Raw genomic sequence first — 14569 nt, forward strand, 5'->3', positions numbered from 1 at the left:
AATATAGCACTCTCTGTCTGCCAAACTTGTTCCTCCCATGCACTTTCACTCTCTTTATAATGACATGACATATGATGCCATCCTAGGATGCCTTGAGAATTCCACGCTGTATGTACCCATGTGCTATGCACTGGCACTTTAGCTTTGTTATCACAGGAGCACATCTCCTGCAGAGACAACATTGCTCCTGCTTAGGTAGTGTTGTCCCCATCAAAAGAGGAAACTGGCAGGATCACCAGGTAATTTTAAAGGAAAAAAAGGAAAAAAGATATCAAGGGGTCTTTTATTTTTTGTATTTAAAGACAATCCTTTAAGAGTTTTTAAAGTATACAAAAATGGGAAACAAATACAGAACATGTTTCTTCTATTAAGTCTAGACAAGGACACCATTGTATATTTATTTTATTCTAATGCACTTTAATAAAAAGAGCAAAATCTGATGTTTCTTTTTTCATAAAGGTTGTCCAACAAATTCTATTGTCTCGACACAAAAGAATATGTATATATATATATATATATATATATATATATATAAATACATACATTAAAAAATATTAATAAACAGCATGCAATGGAAATGCTATGCAACAATAATTATCAAAGATCCAAACAATTATTAAAGATCCCAGTTGTAACAAAAAAAAAAAAGATTGATTTACTAAAGAAGCTTAGGCTGTTCACTTAGTAAAATGGATTATTCCTGTCCAAGGGAGGTTTCACTTGGCTTAATAAATGAGATGAAGGTCTTCTTGCTTTAATCATCTAAGTATGTAAAAATAAATAACAGTATTTAAAGGTAAGGTTTGGTCTGCCTTGGCCCATCGCTAGTAATTACATTTTCATGACATACCTAATTTTGTATTGACTGGGTCCTGTTTCTTTGGTATGCATTGTAGTAAGAATAAGACTGGTGGTGGGAATCAAAAGGGTGCTGTACAGATCTTAATACTCTGAAAACATCACAGTGCCCTCAGAACTTTTCTCAAGAACTCCCATCCGTAATGCAAGCCATTAACTAGCCCTTGGGGGAGTTATGCAGATAACAAACTGCCCTGATGGGTGTTTAAGGGTCTGGAGGGGTCCATTTGAATGCAGATCACCCTATGTAATAAGTGGACTGCAACCAATGAAATGGGCAAGACAGACATGGACAGGCTAGGAAGGAAAGGACTAATGCAGGGAATGAAGTGGTCTCTTTATGACTTTCTGCAGCTTCTAATGCAGATTTTAAATAGCTAACATTGTGCGTTGGAACTACACAGTTTTAATACAGGAATAGAAGCTGTACAACTGTGCAAGAATGAATAAAAGGCTGGAGTTCTGCTCTAATACAGTTCTTTTCAGCATTTTAATCTGCTGATTGAGCCTTATTGAATAAAAAATGTTTTCCTTTTATCCTTAGCGTGCATGAATTTCTGTTTAAATGCAGGTAGATTAGAATCAGATGCAGAAGTATCTATCACCCAAGCATGGTGGAAATTTTAAAACAAAGTGCTAGAAAGCGCTTTATTTGCCAAGGAAAAAAACTGACACATTAACTTCTATAATTGTCCCTGAGGCGTCCATTATTCCTGGCTATCTCCCGGTTTTACAGCATCTCAATTAGGTCTTGTTCACACTGCTGACTTAGCCGAGGATGTCTCAGTGTTGGCGCTGCAGTTTGACACATCTTAAGAGTCAACAAAATTGTTTGTTCAAAATATGTTCTATGAAAAGGCAGTAGGAGCTGAAATTGAATGAAAGCAAAGGTAAGATATCACCACATTTAAAGGGAAAAGAGGAGGTTTTGTCATGAGAATGATCATAGATTTCTTGATTGTAAAACTGCACATCTGAACGGCACTAACACTTCTATGTTTGACTGTTGACTTTGCTAGGAGTTTTTAGGTATACACAAAATTGCTCATCTATTTATCAATCCTGTTTCAAGTATATATAGTGTAATTATACACTGCCTGGTCAAAAAAGTCTCCAAGCCCTTTGGGGCACTGTTACAGTTTGTGGTACCTGTTGGGACAGTGTTATGATCTGGGTTGCAAATGGGGCAGTCTTTTGATCTGGAGTACTTGTGGGGCCGTGTGATGGTTTAGAGTGCCTGTGAGTCCAGATTTATGATTTGGGGTGCCTGTGGGGGCAGTTTTCTGATCTTGGGTACCTTTGGGGGCAGTGTTGTGCCTGGGGGGCAGTGTTATGAGCTGGAGTGCCTGTGGGGCAGTGTTATTATCTGGGGTGCTTGTGGAGAGGGTTTTCTGATTTGGGATGCCTGGGGGTGCAGTGTTTGAATTTGGGCTGCCTGTGGGGCAGTGTTATGATCTAGGGTGCCTCTAGGGGCAGTGTTGTGATTCAGGGTTACTTCAGTTGGTCAGGTCTGGGTTCAGCAGAGTTATGTGCTCAATGAGATTACATGACTAATTATACTGAATGCCCAGGTTTTTCCATCAATGGCTAATGGCACGGGCATATTACAAAATGACAATTCCGGGATTCATTGGGCTCAGAGACGTGCAAGAACCTTGAGGCATCATTGTCACACATGAATTGGCCACCACAGAGTCCAGACCTCAATCCCACCTTTGGGATGTGCTGAGGAAGACTTTAGAAGAAGTCCAACTCTCCCACCATGAATACAAGATCTTGGGGAAAAATTAAGGCAACTCTGTATGAAAATAAATGTTGTGACATTGCATATGTTTATTGAAATAATGCCACAGCAAATGTGTGTCGTAATCAAATCTCAAGGTAGTCCAATGAAATATTAAAGTGTTAGATATTTTTTTTAAGGGCCAGGCAGTGTATCTGTACATGGTGGATATATATTTGTTCATTATACACACACATTCTACTTTTTGCTTTGCAGTACTACGCGGTGGGTGCACTTTACTTCTACTTTTCACAAATGTCTGCTAGTTGGCCTACTCATCTGAGTGGCTTATGGCGTAATTTAAAGAACCACTCTAGGGAATATTGTTTCCTGGGAACTGTATGTGATTAAGAATGATAACAGTATATGTGCAGTATAGAAATTGTAAACAAAGATTAGCAGAATTTATCAAGGCAGCTGCAAACCTTTTGTGTCCATAGTACTAATTGTACATACATAGTACAATTGAGCTTGATTCCAAAAGGCTATAAATTGAACACTTACTATTGTTACTTTTGTCTTTAAGGTGAACGTACCACAGTGATGCACAAGGTGTTTGGGTGTCGTTCAGCTGCATTCTACTTCGATCACCTTTGTGATGAACCCAACAGAGAGCAATTTATCAAGTCATAGCAGACAACCAATCACGTAGTGCTATTCCAGCTTATAGGACCAATCCAAGAAATGCTTTTGTGAGACTGATATTGGGTAAGTTGGCATAGTCCATAGGGCAGAGATAAGTTAAGGCTGCTTAAAGCTATAAGGGCAAATATAAATATAATGAAACGCATGCAAAATACAATTTAAAGTGGAACTAAAAACCCAGTACAGAACTGAAGTTCCCGAGGGCCTTTCATGAAATTTTAAAAACAAAAGTGAAGATCTCATGCATGTACAGTTGGATTGGCACTGTTTTTTGACAGCCTCAGGGATTTCTGAAGGATTTTTCCTTCTGACTTCACTGCCACGGCTGTAAAAAAGAAAGAGGAGGAGTCCTCCCCTTTTAATTAATTATTAAATTCTAATTTTATTACATTTTTAAAAACACTTTTTTATTATATAAAAGGATTATCTACCCTTTTATATAATTTTTAAAATCTAATGATAGGTCTGCTTTAATACTGTTTGTCTAGAATTGTGATTCATTGATGACTCATTGGGATTAATGGTGAACTGGCCTATTGGAATGAATAGGAATTTCAAACTTCCACTTGAACAGCATTTTAAACTTTGGGGAAGCAGTCAATGTAGACTTAAGGCTGTGTTCACATTGGCCACGAGGTTGCGCTGCGGTGCAGTTCCTCATGCCAGTGAACCGTTGCCTCAGGGAGATGCTATATCTTGCTTCGCATCATAGAGAATGAATGGGGAAGACTGTGAGTGATACCAATACTGTTTAAAGCCCCAAACTGTCAAATGTGCAGATGCTAGTTCTTTAAGAACCAGTGTTGCAGCACGAATGATCAAGCAAGGCGCCAACCTCCAGGAGTTATGTGGAATCCCTTGATCCCACGGCAGCTTGTAACCTGCCCTTAATGTGCTGTTTAAAGCAGAACTGTCATTCAAATAATAAAAAAAACACATTCATTACCTTCAACCAAATCAGTCCACACTTGGTCTCGATTATGCGGTCCCTAGTCATCCTGTCATCACAATCTTCTTTTTTCTTACTATGTCACCTGATCTTGCACTGTGCAGGCACTAGATCAGGTGACGTATCCTTCTGTAAATGTAACAATGCCTGGTAAGTTCAGGCATGCGCAGAAGTAGTAGCCTGAAGCCTCCCGGGATACATGATGTGGGTATCCTAGGGTGCTCTGCACTCCCATTCAGTCTTTACTGCCGTGGTGGTAAAAAAAAAAAGCGAGGGGCTTACCTTTTTTTTTTTTTTTAATAAAAACAAGCTAGTTTTTGCTTCATGTGAGGGATTATCTACTCTTTTATATAAGTAAAAATTTTGCTGATAGGTCTGCTTTAAACTTCCAGCTTTAGACTTTTTTCATGATTGGAATTAAAAAAAATGTTAAGAAATTCAGCAACTGATGAAATCATCAGAATTTCTACTGCCATATTGTCACCGGATCAGATGATAGCATTATAACGCTCGGCATTCACACCACCCCTTTGCTTTAATGACAGGGGTGTTGTTAGCTCAACTAAACCAAATTAAATATACAGTATATTTTTATAATGTAGCAGAGACATCAAATTAAAACCCAAATAGGAGAGCTAATAAAGATTACAGGCAGATGAATCTGAAACAAATTACGTTAGATTAGGTTTTATTAAGGGGAGTACAGATGGAACACGCTGAATGATTAAATACATAATTTATTTACTGCGTAGGGTAATTAAATTGCTGTTTTTGTTTACGGTAAGCTTAGCTGTGTTAGCTGCTCTGTCGCAGATTCCAATGGTATTGACAGATAAGTTTTGGCCTGTCTCTATACCTTGCCCGTCCTTGTCTTTTTATGATAATGCTTGCAACTTGTACAGTTTTAGTTCTTTGCTTTCCCACCGTTGATGCATTCCGTGATAGCAGATATCTTTTAAATTTCAGTTAACAATATGCTTGACATCACTTTGCATTAACCAATGACTGCTAAATGGTGCAAGCCTGAAATCTATTTTTCCATTATGCTTGAAATAATGTTTAGTTTATACAGTTTTTGTGGAAATATATCCGTTTTGTGAATTTATTGCAAAGCTTGTTACTTAGAGATTCTGCAAATACCTGCATTTCGTGTCCTTTTCCTGTCTGCCTCCCATGTGCACTCCAGTAATTTTGTCTTGGGCTGTCTACCAGGTCTTTCAGATACTCTGTCCAATGCAACTGAATAGACCTGATTTATTAAAGCTCTTGAGACTGGAGAAGATAGACTATCATAGGAGACCTTGGATGATCCAGCAATAGCAAATTATTTTTAAGAAATCTGCTCCAGATTTGCTGGATCACACAAGTTGCTTGATGATAGTCTATTATCTCCAGTCTTGGAGAGCCTTAATAAATCAGCCCCAATGGGCTATTACTGGCAGAATAGGTAAGAAATGTTGCAACAAAATAATAAAATTGTTTTTTTAAGCTCAAGTTTAATCTGATCATATTTTGCATTCATTGATTCGTTTTTCCCCCTATATTACCATAATAATACAATTATTAAAGTAAAACCTTGTCTTTACATATTCTTTTTTTGTCCCAGTGACATCAGCACTTGGTCTTTTGCTTCTTTAGTGAATGCAGGTAAATCATGGCTGATTGAAGGCCCTGGCAATTTGCTGTACACAGGACGCCCATGTGTTTTACCAAGCCTCAATGGTTGGAAGGGTTTGAATACAATGGATGAAAGGGGCAGTCAGGATGGGGAGGAAAGGGCTAGATTAATATTATTGTTACTATAAATAAATAGTATTTATATGGTGCCAATATATTACGCAGCACTGTACATTAAATAGGGGTTGCAAATGACAGACTAATATCGACAATGATACAGGAGGATAGAACTATTAATTACATTTTCATGACATACCTAATTTTGTATTCACTGGGTCCTGTTCTTTGGTATGCATTGTAGTAAGAATAGGGCTGGTGGTGGGAATCAAAAGGGTGCTGTACAGATCTTAAAACTGTGAAAACATCACAGTGTCCTCAGAACTTTTCTCAATAACTCCCATCCTTAATGCAAGCCATGAACTAGCCCTTGGGGGAGTTATGCAGATAACAAACTGCCCTGATGGGTGTATAAGGGTCTGGAGGGGTGCATTTTAATGCAGATCACCCTATGTAATATTTTGACTGAAACCAATGTCTACAAGGTGAGAGAAATAGCACACATTAGAAGGGGGATATGGAATGGTGGGTAAGTAGTGAGGGCTTTTTAGGAGACAGAAGAAGATGGTTAGGAAGATTATGCTGTAGCTATTTACTGTAACCTTCTCTGGCTTCTAATGCACATTAAGTTACAGTATGGTGTGGGATCCAAGTAAGTAATTGCACTACAGGGGAGAAGCTTACACATGTGTGCTAAAACGTTTGGGAATAACAGGCAGAAATAAAGGGTTTGTATATATTTATTGTCATCATCAAGTATTTGTAAAAAGAAAAAAAATTGACACCTTTGTAACAAAAATCCAAGTTTTCAATTTCTTTTCTATCTTCTAAAAAAAAACCATTGAAGATTTACAATAGACAAGGTTGTTTTTCAGCCCTATCCCAGTGTTATATGTATCAAAGCCTCCACTTATTTGGAATCATCAGGATTAATATTGGAAAATATTTTACAGAAATTTTGAAAATACTATATAAAAGGGGCATTCAATAATCTAAAAGGACATATTTTTTCCATTTTCATGTGCTTGTAATAAAAAATACATGCAGAGAACTTATTAAAACAATCTATCAGACAAAAGCCTCATATGTTCTACAAAATTTTGAATCATCTCGCTCTGTCAAGCGGGTGGAAGGGTATTGTTAAAGTATAACTTTCCTAACTTTACAATTCTAAAGGAACAAATTCCAGATTTGTCAGGATGTGCAGGAATAGTGTGATTTCCCCAGCCATGTGTAAGCTTCACATACAGCAGTGTTTCTTGACCTTTTTAACATGGGGGATCCCTTGAAATACCTTTCAGGTCTTAAGTGAACCCCTGCTACTATTACTATATCAACAGCTCACTGTATATTAGCACGGTGGTCAATGGGAAGAATTCCTCTTATATTGCTGGCCATTGAGATGAAATCCACCATTACAGATAGCCAAAAAGATTATTGGTGTTAGCTAAACTGGCCTGAATAGCACAAACTGATCATTCCTCAAGGAACCTCTAGCAACCTCTGGAGAAACCCTAGGAACTAGAGCTTACATAGGGCTTTGCCCTGTCAGTTCTGGCCTGCCGTTGTTAACAGAACTTTTTGGGTTCTCCTACACAGTCAAAGCACATATTCACCTAAAGTATATTGATACATTTACACATAGGTCTCCTTTCAAGGGCTTTACACTCATTTACCTATTTTATACTTTCTATGTTAGTTTTAAAGTGATGATGATATTTTAAGTGATACAATGAACTAAACAAAGATTGTTATAGATATTTCTTAATGTTTTAAAATAAAAAATTAAAAACATTTGAATATATCTCCATAAGTGCATCCCCAACCCAACCAGCAGTTGTATCTGCAGTAAGCATGTCTGCTTTAACAAAGCTTGGGATTTATTAGAAGTATTTTAGAAGGAGATAGGTACACTGGCAATAAATTATATTTACATATCTTATTATTCTTCTAGGTGTGTAAAGAAGAAATCCAAAGCAGGATGTATCCCACTCATGACCAGGTCCCGGGCCTCAGTCCTTGGCCGAATGTGCAAAAATACCTATTATTTTTGGCTCTGTTAATTCCCCCTGTAAGAGCTGACTTGGGGGATAAGGAAGGCAAACATTTCTTTTGGAAGTCAGGTAAAAGTCTCAATTACTTAATAATAGAATGTGTTGTGGGTTATGTGGCCCCAGTCTTTGAAGGAAGGCAGTCAGATGTATTCAGTAATGGTGTAAAGAGCAACGATCATTCTTCCATAGTCAGATAAGGTGAAACAGGAGTTGAATTAGCACATTAATTTCTACAGAAATAAAAGATGTTATACCGTTTTATTTCAGATTCTCTATGTATGACAATGTAATTATCCTAGAAGATACCTGTCAAAGGCTCCCAAAGTTAATAATTCCTGCCTATTAATTAGATCCAATTCCATGTGACCTCTCTCCAAGCGTGAGTGCTTGATTCAACTGCACCAATTTCTCTTTGACTCTATTATGCTTCAATTTATTAGCTTTCAGATCATTAGCTGTTGGTTCATTATTCCATTTATTTTATTTTTGGTATACATACTATTTTTAAAAGTCTTCAGGCAGCTTGCATGATGCATAGAGTCCTATTCCCTGCACCTCTTCTCTAGTGCCAAGCGGTTACCTATGATGGCCATCCTATGAGAATACTGTGTTCTCTGCATCATCTGCAACCACCCAGCACAGAATGGGATCAATGGAAGCAGCCTGAAGACATAAAAATGTAGGTATTCCATACAAAAAAAGAATTAAATAAAACTAATCAGTGTTGTAGCATTATGAGATTGATTGGTGTGGTGATGGCCCCCTTTATGAGGTTGGCCAATGAAACGCATTGGAGGAATTGGCTGTAGCAAAATTGGGGAATAATCAATGATGTGGGTGTTTTTCATTGCATAAGGCTTGTAGACTGGCACCATTACAAAACATTTGTATGTTTTTGACAAAATAGGACCTTGAAGAACACTGAAAAGAAAGTAGGAGTAAAATAAGCCCCCATCGGTGGTATCAGTGGTAGAAATAATTAAGGACCCCTGGCATTTTTAGTGGATGTAATAGTAACCACCAACATTGGTATTAGTTGATGCAATAAAAGCCCCCAACAATGGTTTAGGTGGATGCAATAATAACACAAAGCATTGGTGTCAGTATTAAATTTCTTCATTGGTGTTCGTAGAAGTATGATACTTCCTAGAACTGGGGTCAATGGCATTACTATTTATTTATTTCCAGCACTGGTTGTATATGGTGGTAATATGTAATCCCTTTGCATTGGTGACCAGTGGTAGAAATGGTCAATGCAATAAAAAATATTCTACTTTTATTTCATGCAAATGACTGCAGTGACATGAAATTCAGCCTGTACATGTACAATGTTTAATTGGCTTGGCTAGTTAAATTTTCTTAAAATGTGCATTACTTGCATACAAGTAGAATTTTCTGCATGTCTCTGGCCATCTTTATTCAGTAGTAGTGATATATACCCTTCCTACACTGGTGGCCATGGGCTGTACCTTCTGGTGTTCTTTGTTGTCTTACCTGAGCACTTTCTCCCATGCAACTACCTGAGGACATTAAGTTGAGGCTATACTTGAACTGGTGGGAGGAGATCACTCCACCTGATATTACCAGTCTTGCAAAGAGCTTGGTGCTGGGAATCAAAAAAAATCTATTGCCCACCATACTGCTGCTATTTTGCAACTTCCAAGGGTGCTAAGGGACTACTGATGGGACATGGCCACTGTTGGACATGGCTCAAAACCCTATGACTGTCCCATAGAATCCAGGACATTTGCCAACTATGCCCAATATTTGCTCAATTTCAATGACTGAATGTATTGCAGCCACATAATCAGCTTGGAGCCAAGTCTAGTGTGTTTGAAGAAGAGGTCAGCACTGACGTCCTAAACACGTAAGAAAATAGTCACCTGAGACAACCAGTCATATATATGTAAAACAGTCACCAGACCTCCATTCTGGATTTATGAACAACTGGTTGGGATTGCTGTTCCCACCTATGGTGGAGATCACAGTGCAGCTTGCATGACCTTCACCCACTGCTCTCTATAGAATAGAATGGCGTGTAAGGTGCTCATTCATTTATCTGTGACAATTCTGTTTCATCCATCGGATGTCTGTACAGGACTTTACACATCTTCAAAGATACATTTTCCGGGCCCTTCATACTTGCAGGAGATCACCCTACATTCTGCATACTATTAGCGTGTTATCTCTCTATCACCCAACCTCCAATTCTAAATATTCCAATTCTGCAAAGTATTTTCTTTACAAAGTTATTTTGAGCAGAACTTTTCAGAACAGACAATGTTGTTCTATGAAATCTCAAAAGAGTTGATTTACTGCAGCATCAGACTGTACTGTTACCTATTGCTAGAGGCTATTTGTTTAGCATTTATCTGTGCAGAGAAGGCTCTGTGTATACAGTTGCTGCTCTATGCAAATTGTTTTTCATCAGCATAGTGAACTGGCAATGACTTTATATCATTTAATGCGATTCTCCATCTTCCCCTACAAGCTGGCCAACCTTTCTACTGTCTGCAATGAAATGATACTGTAAGCGATCTGGTATCTCCTCTGCTGACTCGTCTGGGGCTGCAGTAGGGCAGTTTGTACATCTGTCATAATCATATTGATGAATGGCAAAGAGTCATGGAATATTAAATAAGCTGGTTTTATATTCATCTCTTCTCTTTCTCTCCTCTATGGGGCTTTTGTGCAGGACCAAGCTGACAGCTTTACTAATAAAATGCCAAAACTGTTCAATATTTTACTGCACTTATCTCCTATATGACTGTCTATTGCCTGTGTCTAAAATTACCAAACAATTTAAAGAAATTCTCCATCTGCAGACGGTTCATACCGATTGGCCAGAACAAGCTGTTTTCCAGCTTTTTCTGTACTTTTTTTTTGTGTGTTTGCTGTATATCTTTACCACTAGTAAAGGTTTTTAAAGGAAGTGTGCGTAGTTTTTTCAATTTATTTTATGTACATACATTTATATAGAAGAGATAAAGTAGATGTAAACTGAACCATAAAAATCCCATATAAGCTTTACAGGTTGATGTGATATTGAAAGTCAAGTTTAATATTTTTAGATCTGCAATCTTTTATTTAAACAAGTTCTGGTGATCTTGCTATGAATGTCCCTTTGCAGATATTTCTTGTTTTGGAGTGAGAACACTGTCTCTCTCTTTCGCAGTCATGCTCTAACATTTTGACTGTTCACTTAGCAAGGTGAATTATCCTAAAGGGTACTTTGCTTAGTAAATATGGCAAGAATTCACCCATTACTGAATAGATGCAAATGTAAAAAAATAAATAAATGATTACTACTTGAACTTGATGTATTGGCTGAAGTTAGCAGTCCTTCAACTTATTCACTGAGCTAAGTGAAATATCCCTTACAAGGGGCTAATTCATTTTGCTAACATCCTGTATTTATTTAGAAAATCAACCTGATTGTAACTAAGTCATACATACTTCTGGAGGCTAAAAGTGAATGTTCTACTGTTGTCACCCTGAGTAAGGACATATAGCTTCTGAAGACTTCAGAATATATGCTGTTCGCTTAAAAAAACAACCGACATTTGGCCTCTGACGCGTCAAATGCATGTAGACAGAAACTTGGTGCAGTGAAGCTGGATGTGATCAGAAACACTGAAATACAAAATAGGAAAAAAAGGAAATATGTGGACCATCCATATCAAGTGTACTTTTTGATCACCAGCTTTTAAAAGTGTGAAAAAACTCCACTGACATCCATTGTGGCTCAAAGTGGTGACCACCGCCAGCAGACAATTTCTGATAACCATCTTACAAATGAGGAGGTAATAGTACAATCTGCCAACCATGCAAAAAAGTGATGATCATGTGCTATGCTGCAGAAATATCGGCACATTGCTGGCATGGGTATTTGGGCATGACATTTAGGACAGCAGACATAATTTCTGCCAATGCTTTCTGTATTGACACGCATTATCTAGTTGGCCCAGCTGCTTGCCAGCACTTTCTAGTTGGGCTCTATTCCTGACAAAAGAACAGAGCAGCTACTCCAGGCCCTACCTCCCTCATGCACTGATTGGTTTTAGGTACTAATGGCTGTTTTGGCCACAAGTTGGGGCCTTGTCATCCATTAAAAGCCTATTTAATGGATAGTTTCCAGGTGCAAAGGGTTTTGCTTATAAAGTAAGAAAGAAGGAAAAGTGAGAGAAGGATGGATGTTATAAAGGTAGGACGGAATGAAAGGCAGTAGTAATAAATCCGCTTCTTTCAATCTTGAACAGTTGAACCGACTGCTCTGTTTTGAAATGACTTAATCTTTATTTACTGGTCACTGTGGTGTTCTAATAATATATAATACAAGCTGAAACAAGTCAGACCCTGCCTCATTTCCTGGCTGAGCGCCATCTAGCTCTTCTGTCCCTGGCCCCCTTTTTCAAGTCCCTGTCCCTGGCTCCCTCATTTAAAGGATTCCAGTTCTTCCAATCATAGAGGAGCAGAACCACTTGTGGGCATTACCATAGCTGTTTGTTTTTTTCATAGAGAAGAATATAAGAATCCATTGATATTACTGGGTCTAAAAAGGGTATGTTTTGAAAATGTTTTTTATTTATTAGTTTTATTAGCACAATGATGATTTGGAAAGGTAAGACAGAACAGAAAGTGAAAAGTAAGGCACAATATAAGCAGCCTAAACTTCCTCTTCAAAGAACTAAGAATGCAAAAAAGGAAGGAAAGATGGATGTAATGAATTAAGATTTTTTTTCACATAGGTAGAATGTCTTTTTCTTTTATTGTGTTGTTTTGGCCCATTGGGTATTGTTTAGTGCTGTAGATTTAATTGGGAGTCTATTCTACAAGTTTCAAAAAATGTGACTACAAGGGTCAATTTACACGGTAATAGTAGGCGAGCACGTTCTTGTGTCTGTAAAGAGAGGAGGAGATAATGATTACGGTGACTCTACTGGTTCATTAATCTGTGAATCCTGATTAACTGTAAAATGAAACAGCTTCATTAATTCCAACCAGAGTTATGCTGCACACAGACACTACATTTTCTCTTCCCAAGACTATCACTCTTGATTATCATGGGTGAAAATATAGTGTTCAGTACAGCTGTCCCTGGACATAATTTAGTGATAAATCCTGTGATTGACAGTCACTGTTTTATAATTTAGAGGGTTCAGGGGGGTGCCTCATACTCTCATGCTTGTCCCCCCCCCAGCCTGTCTGCACAGGGTTGCACTTTCAGTTTGTACATGTAAAATATATACTTGGCTCAAGATCTGCTGTAAAACCAACCTGTGATTTGTCCATGCAGGACGAAACATATTTTTATCTTAAAACATTTGCCAACTATTAGTAAATGATCCTTTAAAATCCCATTTAAGGTTCCTGGATCATCTAGGTCCTTTGGTGATAGTCTATCCTCTCCAGTCTTTGAGAGCTTTAATAAATCAGCCCTATGGAGTGTCTTGGTCTTGGCTGTCTTAGTGATCGGATGGTGTTGGAAAGCTACACCCAGGAAAACCTATTGTATATGTAGTGTCTCCCAAAAAGTGGCCGTTCGCTGGCATGAGGAAGCTGTAAACACAACACAACCTTACCACCAGTGTGAATAGTGTTTACATGTTTAATATTTGCCTTCTCCACATTGTACATGTCATACATTGTACATGTCTTACCCTAAGACAACCTGATACTATGCTTCCCTGTAGCTCTAACACTAACCTTCCTGGAACCCTAACCCTAAGAATATCCATCTCTGTAACCCTAACAATAATGCTCTTAGTAATAGTAACCCCTCCTGTACTACTAACGCTACCATCCCTGTAACTCTAACGTTAACTTCTATATAATACTCACAATCATTCTTCCTCTAGCCCCAGACTAACCCTATGTGAAACCCTATCCCACCCTGTAACACTAACACTAATCCCTCCTGTAAGTTTTGCAATACCTCTCCCTGTAACACTGACCACTCTTGTAACCTTAACCCCCCTTTTGTAACCCCAAGAATACAACTCTTTGTAAACCTCCCATTAGCCTTTACTACAGGTTTGACACCAACCTTACTTTTTATCCTAACCCTATATAAAACCCTAACATATAACTATATATTTTAATACCTTATAACTCAAATGCTAATTATCCCTGTAACCCCAACAGTAACCTTCCCTGTAACCCTAATACTTAGTCTCTCCACAAAACTCACATTAACCTTCTATGTAAGCCTTTCTGTACTTTTAATACCAACCCTCTGTGTAACCGTCACACTAACCTTCCCGGTAATCCAAACACTTCCTTCGCACTAATCCTACTTCATAAAATCTCATCCTAAGCACAAAGACTAACCTGAACCAAAACATACCAAGTCCCAGGCACCAAAATGTACCAATTCCCTGTTTTCTAATCCAGCGATTAGTATGTGGCTCTTGCTAAGTGTTTTCCTTTGAAAATGTAATAAACACAAGTTATACTTATAAAAATGGCCCCTGGATTGTCACTGTCTGCCTTCCGATACTGTGACTCTTGCAGGCATTGAATTAATTTTACATCACTGGCCTACAT

At 38.1% G+C, this 14569-nt stretch overlaps 1 protein-coding gene across 1 annotated transcript in view; it reads left to right on the top strand.

Annotated features, from left to right (window-relative positions):
- Positions 1-14569, top strand: part of THSD7B (thrombospondin type 1 domain containing 7B) — a 313336-nt gene that overhangs the window by 65427 nt on the left and 233340 nt on the right. The window contains 2 exon segments of the mRNA XM_072418113.1: positions 3168-3349; positions 7924-8092. Coding sequence (XP_072274214.1) covers positions 7951-8092 — 142 coding nt within the window. The 5' untranslated portion in view covers positions 3168-3349; positions 7924-7950.

The sequence above is a fragment of the Pyxicephalus adspersus genome, chromosome 7, assembly GCF_032062135.1.
Source record: "Pyxicephalus adspersus chromosome 7, UCB_Pads_2.0, whole genome shotgun sequence".
In the NCBI taxonomy this organism is placed as follows: domain Eukaryota; kingdom Metazoa; phylum Chordata; class Amphibia; order Anura; family Pyxicephalidae; genus Pyxicephalus; species Pyxicephalus adspersus.